At 41.8% G+C, this 24,517-nt stretch overlaps 2 protein-coding genes across 2 annotated transcripts; both read right to left on the bottom strand.

The window, feature by feature from the left end:
• Window positions 1-1,563: 1,563 nt before the first annotated feature.
• csrp3 (cysteine and glycine-rich protein 3 (cardiac LIM protein)) lies at window positions 1,564-9,946 on the bottom strand. The gene is made up of 6 exons (XM_071540128.1): window positions 9,911-9,946; window positions 7,210-7,322; window positions 4,403-4,574; window positions 2,971-3,100; window positions 2,353-2,446; window positions 1,564-2,058 (listed from the first exon to the last, which is right to left on the bottom strand). The coding sequence occupies exons 2-6, from the start codon at window positions 7,319-7,321 to the stop codon at window positions 1,985-1,987; spliced, it is 582 nt and encodes a 193-aa protein (XP_071396229.1). The 5' UTR covers window position 7,322; window positions 9,911-9,946; the 3' UTR covers window positions 1,564-1,984.
• A 506-nt stretch (window positions 9,947-10,452) lies between these two features.
• Window positions 10,453-22,449, bottom strand: e2f8 (E2F transcription factor 8). Its single transcript, XM_071540129.1, has 14 exons — window positions 22,335-22,449; window positions 21,884-21,944; window positions 21,490-21,756; window positions 20,705-20,858; window positions 18,789-19,097; window positions 17,935-18,096; window positions 17,090-17,227; window positions 16,608-16,826; window positions 16,179-16,260; window positions 15,557-16,070; window positions 14,159-14,425; window positions 13,200-13,335; window positions 12,176-12,513; window positions 10,453-11,369 (listed from the first exon to the last, which is right to left on the bottom strand). The coding sequence occupies exons 1-14, from the start codon at window positions 22,370-22,372 to the stop codon at window positions 11,202-11,204; spliced, it is 2,853 nt and encodes a 950-aa protein (XP_071396230.1). The 5' UTR covers window positions 22,373-22,449; the 3' UTR covers window positions 10,453-11,201.
• Window positions 22,450-24,517: the final 2,068 nt, after the last annotated feature.

Here is a 24,517-nt window from a genome sequence, read left to right as displayed (position 1 = left end):
TGGTCGAGTTGAGAATCGATGATGCTGTATGTGACTGAGGATCATGGTGCTTTGTCCATTGCACACTTTGCACAGTTCTTCTGAAAGATGCACAGCTGAAGAGATCGCTCATGTGAGAGACTCCAGATTTTTTTGTGATACTCTATTTTATTCTCAAAGGGGAAATTCTCTTTTCTCTACTTGTTGAAAAACTGTCCAGACTATTGATAATGAGCTGGTGGTTTGATGGACGAGCTGCTGTCATCCTCATATCTGATATCTGTCAAAACTGAGACGGAGGCCTCTGCTGTCAAATATACAGAAGTAGAAAGTAACTACATTTACTCGAATACTGTACTATAGTACAATTTTGAGGTACTTGTACTTTACTTGAGTATTACCATTTTATGCTACTTTATACTTCTACTCCACTACATTTCAGAGGGAAATATTGTACTTTTTACTCCACTACCTTTATTTGATAACTTAAGTTACTAGTTACTTTGCAGATTCAGATTATTAATACAAAATATAATCAACTAATAAATTATGATGCATTATTATAGATTACTGTAAGATTTCCAGCTGCAACATTAAAGTGATGCTTACACATTAATGCATCAATAATTATAATTCAATAATATAATATATACTGTATTATTCTGAAATGGGCCGTTCTGCATAATGAGTATTTTTGCATGCATTTTCTTTTGCTTTAAGTACATTTTGATGCTAATACATTTGTACTTTTACATAAGTAACATTTTGAATGCAGGACTTTTACTTGTAACAGAGTATTTTTATACTGTGGTATTTCTACTTTTACTTAAGTAAAAGATCTGAGTACTTCTTCCACCACTGCAAATATAGAAGAAATATTGAATGTGCTACAGGAATATATCCTGCGTTACCTAGTTGGTAGACGCAAAATAGTGATGAACATCATCTTAAAACTAATATTGAATAATTCATTATCAGTATTTACAGCGGCTTCTTGTTAAATTTGGCACACAGCTGTTTCAGACAGACTCCTGTGTGGAAAATGAAGCTGTTTTTACTCGAGTGTTTTTTGTTTTGTCAGCTCCAGCTCATCAGAGCAGATAACTCTCTGATGTTAGTCTGATGTTAGTTTGACAGGACGTCTCTCCCTCCTCCCCCTCCTCCTCCTCCTCCTCCACTCAGCTGCACACACATAATTGCTTTGGAAAGATTAACACGATACATTTGTTAATCACTTGTTGCCTTGTTTATTCCAATTACCACACAGGATTATTTATGAATGCAAATAAGATTCTGTTAATAATTTAGATGTAACAGAACGAGGCCGTTAACTGTCTTCTGACAGCAGCAGTCAGCAGGGGAGGAAAGAAATGAATCGACCTACAAGCAGTTTGGTCAGTTACTGAAAATATTTTCCATTACAGTTACTAGTTACTTCATCCAAACTGTAATCAGTAATGTAATCCAAGGGATTTCCCAAACTCAGTAATGTATTCTGATTACTTTCAATTCAGATTACTGTGCTATATTTGAGGTATAAAGGTACAGATAAGACAAGAAGTGGAAAATTACAAGGTTCAGTAAATTTATTTCAAGTTTGCATATAAACAAATTTTCTTCTGTAGCACGTTATACTACAGCTGCTACTATTTAAGTGGCTTTAAAAATATTCCCAGAAGTAATCCTCTCCTTTTTCACAAGTGTCTGTAATAATTATATTTCAGTTTTTTTTTTAGCTAATGTAACGGTTACTATACTCAATCCTGCTTCAAGTCAACATTTTCCATCATTTTTCTGGATGATAGTAACCTTTAAATTATTTTTCAACTGATTTCTCTTCAATGTATCCATCTTCCTTCACAACAACATGCTGAAGCCCTAGAGGTTTTATACTTGTGTATCATAAACAATATCCAGTGTAAAACTCAGCGTTGCCTCTTCATGAAAAACAAAAACAAAAAACACACAACACACAGCGGGCCAAAAGCCACAAACACAAACACATTCACTGTCGGCCGTCCAACATGGCAGCGTTCCCCAGTCCAAATCCTTTTGGGCCGAAGTTTTTGGCGTAGCAAACTGTTAGAAACACAGAGAAGACAGTGTGGGAGAGAAAGACAAAAAGATTCACTTTGTAAAAATATTTGTCTGACATTATTTCACTGTGCTGACAGAACGAACCTCACTGTCAGCTTTGGTGTTAAAGCAATATTCCACTTAGTTTTAACATGGGGATTATTTAGCTCTTGACTGCCATGAAAACCAGAATATAAACTACTCACCAAGATCAGATGCAGCTGGACGAGTTTGTAGCATTCAGATTTTTACTGTGTGTGTGTGTGTGTGTGTGTGTGTGTGTGTGTGTATGTGTACCTTTACAGTACAGCTCTCCATCCTTGTCTGTCACTGTGGTCGACTCCAGGCCCTTGCCACACAAGGCACAGCGGAAACAGGTTTTGTGCCAAGGCTACACACACACACACACACACACACACACACACACACACACAATACATTGTATTACACAATACCTGTTGGAAACATCAACAACATTGGAACTTCTATCACTATACCTTTAAAAAAAATAACAGCCATAAATTAAACAGCCAAAAATACTAAAACCAGAACTGGAGCTAAATTAAAACTAAACTAAATCCACACTAAATTTACCAAACCCACACTGGAAACCAACAAAAACTAAACCGAAATTATTTTGTTTTGCGTGTGTGTGTGTGTGTCTGTATAAATTGTTTGTTATTTATACTTACCATTGAACATCTGTTTTGATATGCTATATTGTAAGTATTGCAAATTTGTGGTGCAGTGAGAGTGGTACTTTTGGATAACTGGATGGAATTTTGTTAAAATATATTATAATTGTATGATGTATTTTGTATCACCTAAAAAGTTAATAAAAAGACAAAAAAAAAACCCGAAATTGACATAAAAATAGAAAACTATATAAAAAAGGGAGCAGCAGTGTGTCCTCACCTTCCCGGCTCCCATCACCTTCTCGGCTGCGTACACGGCTTTGGAGCAGCGGGGGCAGCGGTCCGACCCGCCCAACGTCTGCCCAAACTTACTGGGACTGGAGTTAGCGGCAGGCGGACGCTGTTTAGAGCTGCAACAAGAGGACACGAGTGTCTGAGAGGTTTGATGATGACAGATGATCATTGGTGTTTGAATCAGAAGAGGGGGCAGAGTGTGAACAAGGGTTCGACGGGAGCGTATCTATGTTCCCAAGATCCTATGTTCCCCAGTTAAATAGGCTATTCTGTTAACACACATTAAACCGTTTCAATTTAAAATATTTCATAAATATTATCCAGTTTTTTTTATTGGAACAAGGCTTCAAAACAGCTATATAAACACAACAAAACCAATGGTTATCATTTTATTTGATTTTGAAGGTCTCTAACCCTAACCCTAGAACTGGGGAACATAGAACCCTGGGAACATAGGACCCTTTGTCATGTTCCCATTATGTGCCATATAAATCTGGGGAACATAGGACCCTGGGAGCATAGGAATGACCGGTTCGACTGATATGGGGTTTTAAAGGCCAACAGCTGCCAATATTCAATATCTTTGAATTTGACAATTTTTATGTCCCAAAATCACCTGGCACCAAAGATCAGCCAGTAGCAGATGGCAATTTCACTAGTGCGGTTTTTACCCACAGAACTTGAATGGACAGAACGGTTCCTCCACTGTTTGTCATGGTAATTTGGCTAGTGCAGAATAAAATGGCGATTATGGAATTTGAAGTGTTAGTTGCTACGGTGACAACACAAGTCTGGGCATTAGAGAACTGAGCAGATGAGTCTGTTATAGCTAATGTTAGCTATCACAGACTGTACTTCTCTCTCTAGCTCTTCTAGTCAACATTAGCATGTTAGCATTAGCATGGCAGCAAGGAGACAGAGAAGCTGCTTTGGTTCTTGCTGTAAAACCTCTCAGCTCTAGTCAGGGGGCCAAAACTGATATTGCAAATTAAGATAATGCCTCTGGGTAAACGCAGACAACCTATCCAGTATTAATATTTAACCCCTTTACATGTGTTCTAGCTGTGTTGTCATCTCAGAAAATTATTTTTGGGCCATTTTATCATTGTATACTTAAAAAAAAATATGTTGTCAGCTTTTATCCAAACGTGTTAGCAAAATTCATATTGGAAGCACTATTCTGAATTGGCCCCCTGACTACTCAGTGACTTGCTGTAAGTCGCTTCATACAGAAGCTAATCCAACGGGTCACATCAAAATGGCCGCCGCTTCGACCGCCCAGGAACGCTGATTTGAATGGGAAAGACCGTTCTATCCGTTCAAGTTCTGTTCTTTAGACAGATTTGGGTTTGGGGTTTACTTAGCCCGATAACGTCTCCAAAACTGATCCACCGGTCTAACCCAGTGTGAAGACTTACTCATGAGGCTGCAGGTCTACATTCAGTCTGGGAGGGTCCGAGCTCAGCGCCCCGGCTCCTTGCCCGTATCCGTAGCCTTTTGGCCCGTATTTCTTGCCATAGCAGGATTTGCAGTAGATCTCAGATTCGTGTGCTGCGACCGTCGTGCTGTCCAGTGCCTTCCTGCAGCTCACTGCAGAGGAAACACAGTGGGAACTTTACACACAGACACAGAGAAGATAATATTTTAAATCAGCTATCCATTTAATGTTAGGCTGGGTGAAATGGTTTCTGTTGTTCAGGCTCTTCAAAGTGGCATGGCGGAGTATCAGAAGCTAAAAAAAGCTCCCACCTACCTAGCTTTGTCAGTCAACAGTGGCGTTACGTTTAGTCAGATGTCTTGTGTTTCTATTTCTAGGAGACGAGGAGAGGGTCGAAGGTTCGGGTAAAGATGAACACTTAACAGATGGATGAGCTCACTGCATTTCACATTTCCCAGCAGGACAATCTACCAATCAGCAGACTCTCATCCATCCAGTCCCAGTTAGCAGGGAGGGACTGAAGTGTGCTGTTTGTTTGTGGAGAGAACAGTGAACCTGTCTGGGGCTTTAATATAACTCTCTCCATCTCTGTCCCTGGCTCAGCCGCTCTGCAGCTGTGAGCTCTGGTTTTAAACCTTGGCTCCGTCACAAGAGAACCACAACCAGACCAGACCAGCAGGTCAGGAGGTCCAGCCAAACCAGAGTAAACCACCAGAACCGTTATAAGAAAACTAAGGGACGAAGCCACGAAAAACTGGACTTACAACCCCTTCACCAAGAGAGGAAGAGGGGGAAGAGAAGGACAAGAGTTTAAAAAGAAATAAGTGCAGCTGGTGCTTTTATAGGCTCCTCTCTTCCTTTCTTCCACCTCCTCCTCCTTTCCTCCACTACCTCCTCTTTTTCTCCTCCCTTCCTTTACTACCTCCTCTTTTCCTCCACTACCTCCTCCTTTCCTCCTCTACCCCTTTCTTTCCTTTACTATCTCCTCCTCTCCTCCACTACCTCCTCCTTTACTCCACTACCTCCTCCTTTCCTTTACTATCTCCTCCTTTACTCCACTACATCCTCCTTTCCTCCACTACCTCCTCCTTTCCTCCTCTACCTCCTCCTTTCCTCCACTGCCTCCTCCTTTCCTCCTCTACCTCCTCCTTTTCTCCTCTACCCCTTTCTTTCCTTTACTATTTTCTCCTCTCCTCCACTGCCTCCTCCTTTGCTCCACTACCTCCTCCTTTCCTTTACTATCTCCTCCTTTTGTCCACTACCTCCTCCTTTCCTTTACTATCTCCTCATTTCTTCCACTGCCTCCTCCTTTCCTCCTCATCCTCTCCTCCACTATCTCCTCTTTTCCTCCACTACCTCCTCCTTTCCTCCTCTACCCCTTTCTTTTCTTTACTATCTCCTCCTCTCCTCCACTACCTCCTCCTTTACTCCACTACCTCCTCCTTTCCTTTACTCCACTACATCCTCCTTTCCCTTACTATCTCCTCCTTTCCTCCACTACCTCCTCCTTTCCTCCACTGCCTCCTCCTGTCCTCCTCTACCTCCTTTTCTCCTCTACCTTTTCTTTCCTTTACTATTTTCTCCTCTCCTCCACTGCCTCCTCCTTTGCTCCACTACCTCCTCCTTTCCTTTACTATCTCCTACTTTTGTCCACTACCTCCTCCTTTCCTTTACTATCTCCTCATTTCTTCCACTGCCTCCTCCTTTCCTCCTCATCCTCTCCTCCACTATCTCCTCTTTTCCTCCACAACCTCCTCCACTACCTTTTCTTTTCCTCCACTACCTCCTCCTTTCCTCCATTACTTCCTCCACTACCTCCTCCTCCTTTCCTCCACTACCTCCTCCTTTCCTCCACTGCCTCCTCCTTTCCTCCACTACACCCACTGCACAGCTGACCATTCTGGAAGGTGGATCCCTCTCTGTGAGGCCCTTCCCAAGGTTTCTAATTTTCCTAATGAGGTTTTCATGGAAACTTTTCCTTGTTGTCACTGAGGGTCCAATTGTGAACAAACACGGACGTCCTGCATCTAAACAAAGCTAATTTGATGAATTTCATTCAAACAAATGTCCGGTTAGTCTGGCTAAGAAAGAACTTGCAATAAAAGTGCGTGTGTGTATGTGTTTTTTTTAATGTTGACTGACACTAAACTTTTTTAGGTTAAAGGTCACCATTGTGTCGTAACTCGGAGACTTGGGTTTGGGTTAGTTTCCGACTTAATCATCCAACTGTGGAGTGCGTTCATGTGAAAGTAGGAAATACTTTTTTTTCCGAAGGATAGGGTGTGTGAAGCCCTTTGAGACTGTGATCAATGGCTATACAAATAAACTTGACTAACAGGAACTGGTCTAACCAGGCCAGCAGGCTCTCAGGGAACTTAGTTTCTGGATCGTCCACCATGACTCTCTCTAGTGAAGTGAGAGGTCTAAACCAGTGATTCTCAACCTTTTTCATATCAAGGACCCCTAATTTAGTCCACATTGGAGCCACGGACCCCCATTTGATGAGTTTTTGTCTTTCGGACAATATTTTTATTGCTAGATATGATTTTGTCCAGAATTCCATGACTGTCTGTGCTGTAGATAGAGAGATAACAGTGAAACTATGATCAAAAGAGTCATTCTTCTACATTCTCTAATTGTGTTCACTTCTTGTAAATGAAATAATGCTGAAGTTTAACAATTCATCAACTTGCTGGGGACCCCCTGGAACCCCCTCAAGGACCCCTGGTGGTCCCCGGACCACACGTTGAGACCCACTGGTCTAAACAGTTTGAACAGCGTGCTCACTGCAGATGAAGCAGGTCTTATGGAAGCTCCTGCCGTTGCACTGGATCTCCTCTGCATGGTACACCGTCTTCTCACAGGCGGCGCACTTAGAGCCTCCGCCCCAGTTTGGCATCCTGAGGGAAAAGAAACAAGAAAGGAAGAAATGTGGTCCGGCAGGTTTTGGGCAGTGGTGGAAAAAGTACTCAAATCTTTTATTTAAGTAAAAGTAGCAAATACCACAATGGAAAAATACGTAATAAGTAAAAGACCTGCTTTCAAAATGTTACTTAAGTGAAAGTATAAGTAGCAGTAAAATGTATTTAAGTTATCAAAAGTAAAAGTCCTCATTCTTTCAGAGTGTTAATTATTGATGCATTAACCTGTAAGAAGTATTTTAATGCTGTAGGTCTAACTGCTCCATATACCGGAACTAAGAAATATGATCACATCACCCCCGTATTGATCAACCAACTTTGGCTCCCAGCACAGGCAGCAGCAGACTTTCAGATCCTTCTTGCTTGGTGGTCTTAGCAAACAGATTAAAACTAACATCACAAATTTGGGAGTGATTTTAGTGTCCGATTTAAATTTTAATTCTCATTATAACAAGGTCATTAAAACATCCTTTTTTCATCTTAGGAATATCGCCAAAGTCAGACCTTTTTTAACTCAGAAAGATGCTGAAATATTCACGCTTTTATTACTAGCCGTTTAGACTATTGTAATTCCCTTTTTACTGGATTACCTAAAAAGTCTATAAGAAAACTACAGCTGGTTCAGAATGCTGCGGCCAGAGTCTTAACCAAAACAAAGAAAATGGATCACATGACCCCACTGCTTAAGACACTGCACTGGCTACCTGTATCTTTTAGAATTGATTTTAAAGTTCTTTTACTTGTTTATAAAGCTTTAAATGACCTTTCTCCTCCCTACATCAGAGATGTTCTTTCATTTTATGTTCCAGCCAGATCACTAAGGTCCTCCACCGCTTTTCTTTTAAATCTTCCTTATGTGTCCCATAAAAGCACTGGTGAGAGCGCCTTCTGTTTTCATGCCCCTAAACTGCGGAAATCACTGCCTCTGGATATTAGAATGGCAAGCTCTCTCTGTATTTTTAAAAGGAAATTAAATACCTATCTTTTGAATCTGGCTTTTAATTTGGAGTAATGTTATAGCCTTAGTTTTTAAGTTCTAATCATTGGTTTTTACTTTATTTTTATCCCTGGTGTTTATTTTATTGTATTTTTACTTTATATTATTGACTCTTATTAATTGATTTTTTAACATTTTATTGTTTTATTGTTGTAATTTTGCTATGTGAAGCACTTTGGGCTGCATGCTTGTATGAAAGGTGCTATGTAAATAAAGTTGAGTTGAGTTGAGTTCTCCTAAGTTATAAAGCACTGAACGGTCTGGCACCATCCTCTTCTCTCCTTCTCTAAATTCTATGGTGTAACCTAAATAGTCTGGCTGTTTGGGATGCAGAGAGATATGGCAGTGCTTAAATCACATCTCTTTAGGAGCATTAGTCAAGGAATAATTTAGATTGAATTTGTTTTGTGTTTGGTTGTGTTAATTGGGTTATTGTTGCTTGAACCTGTTTTACCACATGTGTTTTTAGTTTGAAATGGTTTGTTGTTGAGGACACCGCCTGACTGGACTTTTCAATCTGCGCCATCTTGGCGTTGACACATCAAGGAGCACAATGGAAATAAGTCTGTTGACTTTATTGCGTTATCCTTGTCTAGATGCATTTTTTATTGTTTTTATTGTGTCTATCTTGTCTTTCTATTGTTGAATAAACTAAACTAAACTAAACTAAACTAAACTAAACTAAACTAAACGCGCTGCCTGTCTGGCCTTCTGTCCCACATTCCTGTTTTCCCTCCTATCAGAGCAGGCGGTCACATCACAGGAGCGGTATGTGATGTTCCAGGAATAGAGGCTTCACTGAGACTTCAGACAGGCAAGGGACAAACAACCAGCACCCACCAGACACCAGAGGTGGGACCAAGTCGACTTCGCTCGAGTCCCAAGTCAGTCTCACGTCTACATGTAGACTAAGCCAAGTCCAAGTCATTAATGTCAAGTCTCAAGTCTAAACAGCAAGGAACAAATCAAGAGTCCAGTATCAATTTAATATCTTAAAGAAAACTAAATATCTAGGACTTTTCAATGCAATATGGTTTTAATAGGATAAAAACTTGGTATCCTATTAAGCATCATGAGTTTGAATTTATTGAAGTTGAAACTGATTAGATAGAAATCCATACAAATTCCATACAAATTCAGAAAACAGAATTTAAATTCAGTCACTTTCAATCTAAGTCATTTACACAAACACAAGATCTCAAGTCAAGACTTTAGAAACCTTTTCAAGTCATCAAAGTACAAGTCACTGTCGAGTCCCAAGTCACCAGAACCCAAGTCAAGTCTCAAGCAATTAAAACTGACAAGTCAAAGTCATGTGACTCAAGTCCCCACCTCTGTCAAATACTGTTGGAAATTTCTGAGTTCACTTGAGACGAATCAGTATTCTCACACAGAACGACTCTTGAGGGTTTTGTGCAATTTTGATAAGAGAAAAAACACAATGTATTTGAAGTTGCAGAGGATGACAGCATATAAATGGCCTAATTATAAACCAGATTCTGCTGCTGTTGTATTATCCCACTTTACAAACAGAGCGATGCTTTAACACAAAGGGAAAATCAGTCCTTACCTTCAATCCAAGCCTGTACTCTTCCCTGTTCTAACTTAGCCGCAGTGAAGCAAAGGCTCCTGAACGCAGCTTAGGAGCCGCTTAAATACCGTCCCATCTCCATCACCACGGCTCACCGATGACGCTTCAGTGAATCAATCCTCCTAAAATAACTTGTGACAAAGCCGAGCCCCCCGACCCGAGCATCGCGGGGTGAGAGAAGCCCACGCAGCAGCTAATCAAACATTTGTTGTGGATTTAAAGAGACACTGGAAACTCCGGCTATCGCTAAACTGAGTGACAGCTGCATGGAGGAACGACCCGCCACCGCATGCTATAGGATTGTGTTCATAAATGACTGGACCTGGAAGCATGTAATTGACGTCTGGACATCCTAATATGAACACGTCGCAGTTTCAGTAACATATGGACAGACTACAATGACCAAGAAAGACAGGAAGGGGGGAAAAGTAATGGAAAAACCCTGCTGATGTGAAATAAAAACAGGCGATATTCTTAGAAACAGTATTAAAAATTTATTTACCATTTTCCATTTAGTTTGACATCTGAAATGAAGGTAATTTCTTATAAATTAAATTCCTCAACATGTCTGATTATTCTTAGAATCCATCACAAATATTCATCTTAACAATTCCACTTTTAAAGGGTAACAGTTAACATGTACATATGTGCAAAAGCTGTAATCTTACTCTTAGATTTTTACTTTACAGACAAAAATAATCAATCTACAATGCGTTCCAAGCAAACCTTTCTTTCAGTCATTAACTCCCCATTTCTTTTAGGCTGAGGTGAATTCGTTGTTCTTCTCTATGGCACAGATGCGACATTCGCTATGCTCGTCAACTTGAAGAGTAAAAAAGTTTGGGTTTTTTTGGCATTCACATCACCCACATTGGCAGAAATTACTCAAACTACTACGAAAAATAACCCTTCACCATTTGGTAATGTCCTCTGGAATGCAGTTAGAGACTCTCTGCCGCATCATACCGAGCATGATAATATGGTGTTCATCAGGATCTGGTGAACCGGGTATGAAATGGTCCAAGGTAAACCTTATTTCTGTCCGTGTGTCCCTTCGGCATCACAGCTATTTTTGCTGGCTGTGATGAGGATGAAGCCGGTGAAATGTTAAGTCCGTTCCTCTAGCTTCCACATACGGCTGTGGAAGAACACCGAGCCAGCTGAGGTAAAAAAAAACAAAAACAAAAAAACCCCAAAAAGACACCACCCACAACACAAACATCACACCCATACACACACACACACGTTTTACGCATCTCATAACACAGCCTCAGGATTCCTCGGTGCTGACTTCCAGCTTCCTCTGAGGGATGTAAACAGTTTTGGGGGCCGAGTGTCCGCCGGTGGTTACCACGGCGGCCAGCGGCGACAGGGAGACGGGGGTGTGGAAGAAGCTGTGCGGGGGGAGGCCCGTCCCTTTGGGCGTGGTCATCAGAGGCTGCGATACACAGACAAGAGTTCAGTTAGTCCGCTGCCGGTGTGACGGCTTTAATTGGAAATCACAGAGTAGGTAAAATTCTCTCTGACATCAGCATACTGAAAATTAGAGCTGCAACGATTAATCGATTAGTTGTCAAATATTAAATTAATCGCCAACTATTTTGATAATCGGTTTGAGTAATTTTTTAAGAAAAATAAGTCCAAATTCTCTGATTCCAGCTTCTTCAATGTGAATATTTTCTGGTTTCTTTACTCCTCTATGACAGTAAACTGAATATCTTTTGGTTGTGGACAAAACAAGACATTTGAGGACGTCATCTTGGGCTTTGGGAAACACTGATCCACATTTTTCACCATTTTCTGACATTTTATAGACCAAACAACTAATCCAGAAATCCAGAAAATAATCGACAGATTAATCGACAGTGAAAATAATCGTTAGTTGCAGCCCTACTGAAAATAGCAGGATTTTATGTTGTTTTATAGGTTGAATTGAACAGAAATCCAAAATACTAGTGAGAAAATAAGATAAATCCCCATATTATTTCTAGAAATTACATTGGCTCACTAGAATGTAAACAACAATTTAAAAATGTCATTACAAAGTGCAAATAATATAATTTGGATGGAGAACTTGTGAAATTGTGATGGTCAAGCGTCTCATTTGTGATTACTACAGCAGAAAATGGAGCTAATATCACCATAAATTTTTCTGCCCCACGTTACATATTGTCACATTTTTGTATTGCGATATATTGAATTTCGATATATATGAGACGGGACGTCCCTAGTGTTTTTATTTACCTGTTGAACACTGATGAGGGTGAGCGGCTGCCCAGCCACAGACTGCTGGACGGGAACGGGGGACATGGGCTTGACGAACACCATGCCTCTGTGCTGCAGGCCCAGCGGGGGGGCCAGCGGGCCGGGCGGGGCGTCGCCTCGCTCCGGGGTCTGAGGCGGAGCGAAGGCGTTTCCCGGGCCGGGCCCCGAGATGAGGCCCAGGTTCTGCAGGGTGAAGTTGAGGATGGCGGGGCTGGGGCTGTGGATGCGGTGGCTTTGGGCGGAGTGCGGCGAGGCGGCGGGTCGGTGGAGGCGGAGGCTGGTGGGGGTGATCTCCTGGGCGGGGGGCGGTCTGGAGCCTGAGGAACACAAACCGTGGGAAACAGTGAGAAATCTCCAGAAAAGAACATTTTTTAAACTTCTGAAACTGTAAGTATGGGTGTGTTCTCACTTGTTTGGAGCGATTTATTTAAACTCTGGAGTATTTCCTCCTTTAGTTCAGTTTGTTTGACCAGGTGAGAACAATGCCATTCAAACTCACCAAATAATCTCCCTGATACGCCTGAAAATGTGACTCTCGGTCTTCTTCTAAGAAAACAGGGGTGCGGGTCTTTGGGAGTGAGAGCGTGATCTGAACCAACTACAGCAAATAGCCCCAAACCGCAAGGTGTTATGGGTACATGAAGAAGATCTGATAGCCAGCAGTTCCTCATGCTTGGAAAGCCTAGCAGAACAAAATGAAGTCTGGACTGATGCTCATATTCAGTTATTTCTTCATGTGTTCTTAACAGGTTTGAACACCAGAGAAGGTAAATTACGGCGAAGAGAGCAGAAAAATTCTGGGATGACATTTTACCAAAACTCTGTCTAATAAATGAGCTACTTGTGAGTCCATGTGACTTTTGTTTACAAGCCTAAAAAAAACCCCAAAAATAAATAAAACAAAACCAAGATAAAATTTTCCACTACGGTTCGGACCAAAGACAAAATCTAGGTTCACCCTGACTCAGAGCAAACATTTAACCAGATTAAATGACATTTTTACCTGCAGTGGGTGTGTGATAGATGTTGTAGGTGGGGGTCGAGGCCTTGTTGCTTTCTCCACCGGAGCCTTGAAGATCCCTGTATCCGAGGAGAGACTGCTGGGAAATGGGGATCAGGTATCCTGCCGGCACCAAAGTCTGGACAGGCAGAGAAACAAGTGTCACAAATACTGCTGTTGAATCAATGAACAGAAGAACGGTCCAGGCAGTGAGAAAAATACACTTCTCCAACGATGTAAACTCAATGTCCTCATGTTTCCACGACTGTTCCTAAATATTCTGCCGGTAAATGCTTGTATTTTTGGGAGTTAGGTTTCAAAAGCCTCTCCGGTAATAAAGGATGTTGAACTTTGGTAGTACCTTGGGTTGTATAGCTTCCTGGCCATGATATAACCCCAAAATCGGCGATTCTCGATGGAATGAAGAAAATAATATGTCTACCAATAATTGTAAATAGGCGAAAAACAGTGAGACTTGTGTTTTATATATTGCCAGAATCTGCTTTGTCAAAGTCCTGTCTCCCACCTTTTTTTTTTTGCCTATTTACAATTATTGATAAACATATTATTTTCTTTGTTCCATCTGCATAAGTTTCCTCCGACCGGATTTCAGTGTTACACTTGCTCAAACAGAAAGGTTTAATAAACATAAAGAAAGAGATTCACTTAAAAACAATTCAGCAGCATGACTAGTTTTTTTATATATTGTCAGAATCTGCTATGTTGGCGTTTATGTGCTAGAAGTGTGATTTTCAGACTGTTCCTCCATACAATGGCAGTGAATGGAAAGAGAAAAAAACAATTCTCCAATCTCCTCTAACAGATCACAGAATCACTGATTTTGGGGTTTTTATCATGGAGGAAGACACACAACCCAAGGTACTACCAGAGCTACACAGACCTTTAAATGAAGCAGAGTAAGCAGTGTGTTTGTGTGTGTGTGTGTGTGTGTGTGTGTGTACCTCAGTGTGGAGGTGTCCGGGCGTGAGGGGAACGGCTCTGACGGGCGTTAACCCCGCCTCGCTGTCGGAGCTCGCCGCCTTGTCCTCCCTCTCCAGGAAGGTCTCCACGCTCGGCTCTAGCGTCTGATTGGCCGCAGCGCCGCCGGGGGTGTTGATGAACTCCGGGTCGAGGTGGAGGGCGCGGGGGGAGGGCCGGCTGGACAGGTGACCGCCGCGATGGGATTTCAGACGAGCCTGCAGGATCTCACACAGCTTCGGAGAGGTGTCCTAACACCAGAGAGAGAGGAGAGGAGAGAGGGGGAGAGAAGAAATATGTCAGACATCCCACTACTATAATTAGAGAGTGGTTTGTGTGTTTGTGTGTCCCACCATGGAGGAGAGGAGAGGAGAGGAGGAGACAAGGACAGGAGAGGAGGAGAGGAGAGGAGAGGGGAGAGGAGACAAGGAGAGGAGAGGAGAGAGAGGAGAGGGGAGAGGAGACAAGGAGAGGAGAGGAGACAAGGAGAGGAGAGGAGAGAGGAGGCAAGGAGAGGAGAGGAGAGGAGAGGGGAGAGGAGAGGAGAGAGAGGAGAGGAGAGGGGAGAGGAGACAAGGACAGGAGACAAGGAGAGGAGAGGAGAGAGGAGGCAAGGAGAGGAGAGGAGAGGAAAGGAGAGGAGGAGAGGAGAGAGGAGGCAAGGAGAGGAGAGAGGAGACAAGGAGAGGAGGAGGTTATAAATTCTAGAGAATAAGAGCATCACCTTTTCTTCAGTGGTTGTTTTTGTTGTAGAGAAATTGGCAGAGGACTAGCCAAACACTTTATAGCAGAGTTTACACAAGTAAATGGAGACCAAATCTATTTGCACGCTGTTTAAACAAGTTTTAACGAGTTTTCTTACGCATTGAGTTCCACTGAAATATTACAATAACACAAACAAATGACTGCTGCTATGTTCTCAAAAACTAAAACACCAATGTGAAAACGTTTTGCATACTGTGAAAAGAATCTTGAATAGTGGCAAATAAGATCATAAGCATCTTAAGGGGAAAAAAATCCTCCCTCAGATCCTCTTCCACTGTTATATATCACCAATCTGCTGTAATGTTCAACGCATTCCCGGAGTTACATAATGTTGGAAGTGTTGTAATTTACTTTTTGGTGAACCCACTTTCCCTCAATCTGCCTCATCTACTTCTACTTCAGTTAGCGATTTCCTATATCTGGAGATGACGTTATGTTGTTGTTGGCCAGTTATCCACAGGAATAAGAAAAATACAACAACATGAGCCAAGAAATGCAAGGTACATCACCCATAGCCGTTTATTTTAACAGTGTTTTAAGTGTAAAAATCAATACTATGTTATACAGTATAAATGACTAATGTTGATCAAATCGCTGAAGCAGCAGGCACTTCATACCTTGAAGTTGGGGTCGGTTCTCTTGGCCTTGGATGGGCTGCTGTCCGTCACTGGATCTGAACACGGCCGTTTGGGCGCCAAGGGGCTGAAGTCTGACGCTCTGGAGGCCGGCTGGCTTTTAGCAGCCGATTGGCCGGTCGGACTCTGGCCCGTCTTATCCTCGAAGGTCATGGAGCGCACGGCGAGGCTGGTTGGCTGCGGCCTGGCGAGCGGGTGCGGTCTGAGGGAGGAGGGGTGCAGGTACACGGCGTAGGGCCCGCTCCCTCTCTGCTGGGGCAGCAGCACGGGGATCAGCGGCGAACACTGCGCAGGGATATAGGGCATCGTCCCTGCGGGCTGGTGGGGGAGGGGGGTGTGGGGGGTGAGGTGGACAGTAGTGTTGACTCTGGGCTCCTGGGTCGGAGTTAGTGCCGGCGCCTGTGGCGGCTCCTTCGTTTTAGCAGCGTTCGGTTCTGGCTCCGGTGCGGCTGCAGCCGGCGCAGTAACAGCAGGCTTTGAACCTTTAACTCTGGTCCTGGAACAGAAACAGAAACAGGTGAATTATCCTCTCATATAACGATGCAGTTTCCCACAGAAATGGAAAAGTGAAGTCATTCTGAACTCTGAACGAAGCCAAACTTACGTCGACTCCTGGTCAAGTTGGATCTTACAGATAGCAGCGAGTTGGGCCATTTTGTTAGGAAAGTCAGTGTTGGATGAATCACCTGAGGGGAGAAGAGACCAAAAGGGAAATCAAATGTTGGACTTAAGCATCATGTTAGAGCCATTTCAATTAATGAACATACTGTAAATATTTTCTCATCAGTTTTACTGGCTGAGACGTAAAATACATGCGGCGATAGCTTAATGAACCAGGTGTGCGACAAACAAGGAAGGAAAGCGTTACCTTTTATTACCGTTCATTGATTTGATACTTTGAACTCTTTTTGAATCATTTTCTTTAACCTACATTGTCCTTTTTGATTTGAACTTGATACATGCACACATACACACACACTCATTCAAACTCATCCTCCTCATCTGGACCCACTGACACACCGTCTGTACTCACCGAGGACGTTCTTGACGGGGCTGCTGGGGGCGGAGTTGATCTTGCGGCGGTCGTCCTGAATGCTCTTGGCCAGCTTGATGAGGGACGGGTGTCGGGTGAAGCCGCGTTTGGCGCCGGGTGACGAAAAGAGGTTTTTGGCACAGTTGTCCACCGAGGCGCGGGACTCCAGCACCCTGCGTTTCGTGGACGGACAGCCGCCGGATGCGGAGCTGTCCGAGTCTGAAACAGAGTTTGCCGTTTAGTCTGTGAAACTAGGAGAAATTACTTAGACAATCAATCCATAGTCAAGAGAAATGGAAAGTCATGAAATAAATTTAACCCATAAATATAAATTCAAGAAAGGTAAAGTCACAAAATGCATTCTAAATTGCGGACCACAAAATAATTACAGCATTAAACATGCTATTTTTACCCTCAGGATCTTACAACACCTTGTTAATTTTCTTTTTAAGTCACTTGCAGTAGTGGAAGTCTGCCTCTACCTTTAACTTTGGGGAATTCTGCGGGGCCGACCCATTCGAAGGCCGGCTTCCTCCCCCTCTCTTCTGTCACATGGACTTTCTCTATCAGCTTCAGGCTCCGCAGCACGTTAGCGATGTCATACAGCCGCCGCACTTTGGCTGCAAACAGGTGAGAAAACAGTGAGATTCCCTTCTGCCATTACAGCAGCAGCACTGAACGGATTCAGACTAAAAGCACAGACACACACACACACACACACAGTCCATCCAATCTGATGAAACACAGCATCCAAAACATCCAATGTCATCAGCTGCACAGTCAACTCTATAGATTTTATTCCCAGCATCAGATGGAGTTTACACAGCTGATCATACTGCATACAGAATACATGACAGGAGTTACTGCATGATCATATAAGTGTATATATACTGTATGCCATTGTGGTACAAATATGACCATCTACAGTGCATTTCCACTGTGCATTTCTGTTAATTGTATTTTAGTCTGAATCATATTTCCTGGCAGTAGTTTCTGACTTGATAACATTGGTTTTTGAAGTTAAACCTCTTTTTAAAAGTTATAAAAACTGATATACCGGTAATATTGGGGGGGGGGGGGGGTCACCCTGTCCAAAGCTTTTGAGGTGAGCGATAACAGAATACTACCCCCCCCACCCCAAGACACTCTTTTGATCATGCGTATGCACACATGCATCACCAAATAGCTAAGTTATAAATGCCATTTTACACAGCGATTTGGCCATTGCCCACTTAATGTTTCATACATAGGGAAAAAATTGAAAAGTATTGAGTACCGAAATTCCTGTCTTGGTATCAGCATTGAAACAACACTACTGTGTACTCACTCTTGAACTTGTTTTTGTCTTGATCCGCGGCCTGGTCCTCTCCAATCAGGATCTTGGCAGCCACGTCCAGACTGACCACACGAGGGTTGGAAACCAGGAAGAGCATGACAAACTTCTGGCTCATCACCCTTAGAGATTTGTCTTTCCGGCTGTTTACAGAAGCTGGAGAAAGCAAAAGGGGAACCAAGTTATCAGAGCTGCGCACCACAAAACCAGGAAATTTTGGTTTATGTGCATTAACATAGTAAACGGAATTCAGCCAGTTCAAACAAAATGGAGGAATTTAGATCTAGTACTAGGCTCTGAACTGTCTGAACCAGAGGTGTGACTCATGTCTTGAGGCACAAGTCTCAAGTCAAGTCCCAAGTCTAAGTGTAGATTACCAAGTCAAGTCCATGTCATTAATGTCAAGTCTCAAGTCTAAATGTAGAACAGCAAGTCAAGTCAGAACAAATCAAGAGTCCAGTATCAATTTAATATCTTAAAGAAAACTAAATATCTAGGACTTTTCAATGCAATATGGTTTAATAGGATAAAAACTTGGTAAGAGCATCATGAGTTTGATTTCTAGAATCAGTTTCAACTTCAATAAATGCAATCATTCCATACAAATTCAGAAAACAGAATTTAAATTCAGCCGTCTGCTGGAACAAATCTCATCAAAAGTCATTTTCACGAACACAGGATCTCAAGTCAAGACTTTAGAAACCTTTTCAAGTCATCAAAGTACAAGTCAGAGTCAAGTCCCAAGTCACCAGAACCCAAGTCAAGTCTCAAGTCTGCTCTTGATGCATCAAGTCAAGTCTCAATTAAAACTGTGACTCGAGTCCTGACGAAGCTCTCCGGTCTCTCACCGGCTTTAAACTCGACTCCCGGAAGCTCCACAAAGAACATCTCCTTCTGTCCCGGCTCCCCGTCCTCCGCCGCCTCCTCGTTCTCCCTCTCCTCCCCGTCGAAGTCGAACTCCTTGTCCAGGCAGCGCTGCCGGATCTGCTGCATCTGCTGGCCGTAGCGGTGCTCCTCGCCCACCTGCCTCAGGATGGCCAGCGTCTGGGTGAGGTTGGCGCGGCCGTGCCAGGTGTAGCGGTTCTTGGCCGAGCGGCTCACCATGTGCAGGCTCTCCAGCACGTTCATGATGTCGTAAATGCGCCGCCGCTCCACACCTGTGCGAATGGGAGGGGGGAAAAATACACACGTGTGTTAATCATAATGAATTAGGGCTGAAAGATACTGACAAAAAAAATCTACGTGTGATTATTTGACAGAACATTGCAATTGTGATTTCAACTGTGATTCATATCATCACATTTTCGTGTCATACATTTTCGTGTCATTTTCTTTATCCTTTTCTGGGATGTCTTGTGTTTTTAGCTGGATGTCTGCAATTACTGTCTGCTGCTCTGTGTATTATTTTTGCTTTCTTTGTTCTTTGTGAAGCACTTTGTGACGTCTGTTCTTGAAAGGTGCTATATAAATAAACGTATTATTATTATTATTATTTTCGTGTCATACATCTTTTAGAACTTTAAAATTGTTTAAAGAAAAGTGACTGAAGAAAAGAAGAGTGAAAAGAAAATTAGATGTCAGTCTGCAGGATTTACTGGGTTTGAGTCTGATGAAAGGTTTTCACCAATACTGTACTTCATTCATGGACCAAAGATTACCTGCAGCTCTAAAACACTTTGTTTAAAAATCCAGTTTGGACGAAACTCTCTCTTAAGCAATTAATTGCAGCCTCTGCCATTTGGAAACTGCAGTAGTTCATATTGCGTTTTCGATTCTTTTTCAATTAATTGTTCAGCTCTAATATGAATTGGTGTCACCATTAGTGAAAGAATCAGATCATAGAAAAGAAACTGAAATGACCATAGGAGATACGAAATTCAAACCAAAGTAAGTGAAACAGTCTGAAGAGCAATGAAGAAAATCAAATCACCTGCCCAGTGCACACAGGGTTCCTACACAGTTCGGATTTCAAAATCTTTCAGATCTTCATTTCCTGATTTGAAGATATTGCTGTCGGGTATGATTTACACAGAGCCATCTTGCCCCTACTAACTCTGCCACATCACTCTATAAATGAACATTATTCTTCACATCGACAAATATCAGAATATGTGAGATGACTGGGGTCTACAACCACAGAAAATGTGTAGTCGTATATATACCAGGACAGTACAGTATTGTTCAATACTTCTCGAAAATGACTGTGCAATCTCCAATTTTTGGGGGTATTTTCCCACACATTTCCAAACTTTCCAGGCCGGTGTAGGAAGCCTGTACTGCCACCAGCGTCAGTGCAGCTTTTAAATCTGTAATACCATGAATTAGCCACCATTTAGTTTGCTGTTCTGTACGTTTTTATATTTACATTCATATTTTCTAGTGCGATTCCCGTTTTTAACCGTTAATTGTACTGGTTGAATATGTGCTTATTGCCTATTGTCTATTGCTTGTGTCTGAATATTGCACTGGATGCCACTTTATTGTTATTGTTTTGTTTTTGTCTGTCTGCTATTTGCACCGCATCAGCGTACCAAGCTAAATTCCTCACATGTGCATATGAACATGGCGATCTGAATCTAAAGGCTTTTTAACTTTTTTCTAAGAGAATATTGCCTCGGATTTGTTTTTCTTCATTGCTCCTCACAGTCTGAACAAACCAACTTCCAATGTGCACCTGTGAAGCCAAGTCAGCGTTCTTCCTCAGGGCCAACAAGTGAACCGGTTCTTATAGAATAGGTAATATATGAGAATACAGCAGACTTACTGAGTTCGGTGGCCACGTCGTCCAGGCAGATGTCGTTGTTGAGGGCAGGATCGGGGAAATCTGGGTAGCGAGCGAGGAACTTGTGACAGAGCAAACCCAGACTCTTCTCCTTCCTGCTGATCAGTTTCTCGGCCTCCTCCCCCTGTTCAGCGTCCTGCAGGTCGATTAGAGAAAACATCAGATAAGGAACGCACTATTCTGAACATCGCGACTCATCAGACTGGTGTCTGTTATGTCCAATATGTCAGAGTGATTTGACTTTGACTTGTACTTTGATGACTTGAAAAGGTTTCTAAAGTCTTGACTTGAGATCTTGTGTTTGTGTAAATGACTCAGATTGAAAGTGATGAGATTTGTTCCAGCAGACGACTGAATTTAAATTCTGTTTTCTGAATTTGTATGGAATGATTGAATTTATTGAAGTTGAAACGTGATTATATAAATCAAACTCATGATGCTCTTACCAAGTTTTTATCCTATTAAAACCATATTGCATTGAAAAGTCCTAGATATTTAGTTTACTTTAAGATATTAAATTGATACTGGACTCTTGATTTGTTCTGACTTGACTTGGGAGTTCTACATTTAGACTTGAGACTTGACATTAATGATATGGACTTGACTTCATCTACATGTAGACTTGAGACTTGTGCCTCAAGATGTGAGACTGACTTGGGACTCGAGCAAAGTCGACTTGGTCACATCTCTGCCTTCCAATACTTTTATATAGGTTAATACACAGGAATAAGCCTTTGTAAAGTGTTATTTATTTATTTTTCCTTTACCTGTGTAGAATCAAGGGCTTCCCCTCCATCGGTGTCCATGCACAGCTCTTTCTCTCGGTTCCTGATGTCGGGACTAGCTGCACTGATCAGCATTTTGAGGTTGGAGGTTGGAGTCCAAGGCTCTCCAGAACCCGAACCCGCTTCCCTTCCTTTTGTCGGCGTAGTGAGAGAACCCATGTTCGGCTGGTTCTCTCCTGATCCTGTACCGTGGCCAAGTCCTTTCCTTGGAGTTTTTACTGGGACTTGTGGTGCTACAAAGGCTTCATCCTATCCAGCAAAATGGAGAAAGCAAAGATGATGATAAGATACAAGCTTATCCATTCCAGTTTGAGATATGGCAAGCTTTCTGTTAAAGAATGAGAAAGATTTAGGTAAAAGCTTCCTAGGTACTAACCTTAGAATGAGATGTCTGGGTCAGGTTTTGAGACTCAGTCGTTGTACTCGACATTTTCCACCTTAGCAGAAGAATGTAATAGATTTTATTAGCTATCTTGGAGTTAATACACTGATAGGAGCAACTCAAAGATGCTATAAAACAATTGTAAAAGCCTTAAAAACTCTACCACAATACACTGACAACACTAGACAAGCAGTAGTAATTATAAGCAATTGTATGTCACCATGATAGTATCGATGTTTATTAATCTTTTGCGCCATTTTAACGCCAACCATGGTGGTTACTGTGATTTTGCACCGATTTCACCACTTTATAAACGCATGTCTCACTGCCAGTTAATGTTTACCTTTTTGTTATTAATCTCAAATTACTTGGCTTTGAATTCTTCACCGTGACTCATTCATAGCAACATTATTACAGTAAACTATCTTCGGAAGGATAATCTTACCTTTTCTTGACTGCATTATGTTTGCCGGGTGACAACATTTTAATAATCGCGTGATAGCATTTAATTAAAACTCTGCTGATGAAGTAGTTAACGCTAGATATCCATTGGCTCTCTCTCTCTATCTCTGGTTGACGTAAGTTATTTAAAAAAAAATCAAATCAAATTAAATCTAATCTAATCAAAACAGCAGCTCGATCTTGGCGGTAACTGACGTGCGTTCTGTCGAATCATCGAGCCCAACGGACTCACCGACGCGCCCATTTGATAAACAGCAGCCAATAGGAGCGCAGCACGAGAGACCTTAGAGGAAGTGGAAAGAGTGTCCCGCGCAGGTAAACATTTTTTGAAATCCTGGCGCGGAATGTCTAGACGGTAAAACAGCGGCGGCGTGCTTTAAACGTTGATACATTTGTGGCAAACACTTATATAAATCACGATAAAGAAAACGTTATAACGCGTTACGAAGGCGACGGCTTTTACAGACTTTACCGACTGAGTTTCCGTACAATTTAATGTTTGTTGTGACTCCACCAGATGCGAGCGCGCGCGGTTTGATATGGTTTAAGAGCTACTAAAGCAAAGCTAACAAACCAGATCATCTAGCAACTCTTGAAACTAATGTTAAAGACTTTTGTTATTAAAGAAACGACAACGGCGGTTAACTAACATTAAATGGCTAGCGAGCGAAACAGCTTAAAGTAAAGGGAGGCAGATGGTGACGACACACAAACCCGAGTTTTGGTCAGACTAAACATTTTGTTGTTGTTTCTTTTTGCTAATAAGAAGAGCAAACGGCAGGTAAAGTACACATTTGAGTTCAGACTTACCCAGTGAAACAGAATAAACAGGCCTTGCTCAAACGAACCTTCCCATACTCGCGTTAATGTGGATGGGTGCTGTGTAAGTTAGTCAAAAACAACCGGTTATATCCAGATGAAAGGTCAGTGTGGTAAAATATTGATTTTAAAAATAGTAAAAAAATGTCCAAGAGTTCAAAACGGAGCGAAAAATGTGCGCGACTCGCTGGATTTACATTAGTAGTGGTCAGTAACTTTACTTGGGAAAGTTTGCCTACTTAACCACCCAGTTGTGACCAAAACCTACGACAGAGTTTGTCCCGCCCAGTGCGCGAGCATGCGCGCTCCCGTGCCCGCGCCGACCCTGCACCTCCCCCTCAAACAGGCGGGGCCGCGGATACTGTACACACACACACACACACACACACACACACACTCACTCTCGTCCAAATACTCATCCTCCTCATCTGGACCCACTGACACACTGTACTCACTGAGTACAGACACTTGTCCAGTGTCTCCTATAGGCCTATATTGATCTCCTATGGTATCACTATAATATTCCTATAATAATAAGAATACATTTTATCATTAATTATTAGTATTGAATCTCGTGTTTGTGTCATTTGATACTATAGGCTACATTATGTGATATTGTGCAATTGTGATGATGTATAATGTAAGCTATTTTTGAAAAATGTCTATACTTTTTATTAGCCTATACAAGACATTTTATATAGCTGTAGTCTATTTAAAAGCCCAACTAGGGACTGAGGGTTGAAATGGTGTGCTCACATCTTTTATATTTCAATTGTGAAGTGTAATCATGTTAACTGTCCCTATCAAGTAAAGTACTAAATAAAATGAAACAAAATATTTGTGTAGCGTTTTTCATCGATACTTTACATGAAATAGTATGAGTGTCAATATAAACAATGTAAAAATCTATACTAAAACCAACTATAGGCCTAATATTTCTGTAAGATTAGTGTGTCTATGGTACTCAGCAGAGGGTTTAGAGTGACATTATACTTTATTCTTTTTATCATCTTTTTTTTTTTTAATCTCTAATAAGATTTCTATAATAGTCCTCATGGGGATTTACACTGTGCCTGTGATACTCATTGGTAGGTTAATAGAGACCCAATCGTGCTCTATGGTGGTTTTTAATCTCCTGTGGTATTACTATAATATTATATTATAAATTACTATAATATTCCTAGAGGGACAGAGGCTATACACTTCTGCTGTGGTGTTTGTATAGTAGGCTATCCTAAAAGAAATTATTATGGGATTATATCATTTTTTTCGCAAGGGATTTTCTGTTTGAGCTTTCTGCTTGTGTTGGGAGGCGTTTATAGGCAATTAACTATTTAAATTCAATTT

Source organism: Centroberyx affinis, unplaced genomic scaffold, assembly GCF_046629955.1.
Source record: "Centroberyx affinis isolate AG114_WGS23_722 - 3 ecotype Tasmania unplaced genomic scaffold, CSIRO-AGI_Caff_v1 ptg003565l_1, whole genome shotgun sequence".
Taxonomy (NCBI): Eukaryota; Metazoa; Chordata; class Actinopteri; order Beryciformes; family Berycidae; genus Centroberyx; species Centroberyx affinis.
This window is presented reverse-complemented; position numbering and strand designations above follow the sequence as displayed.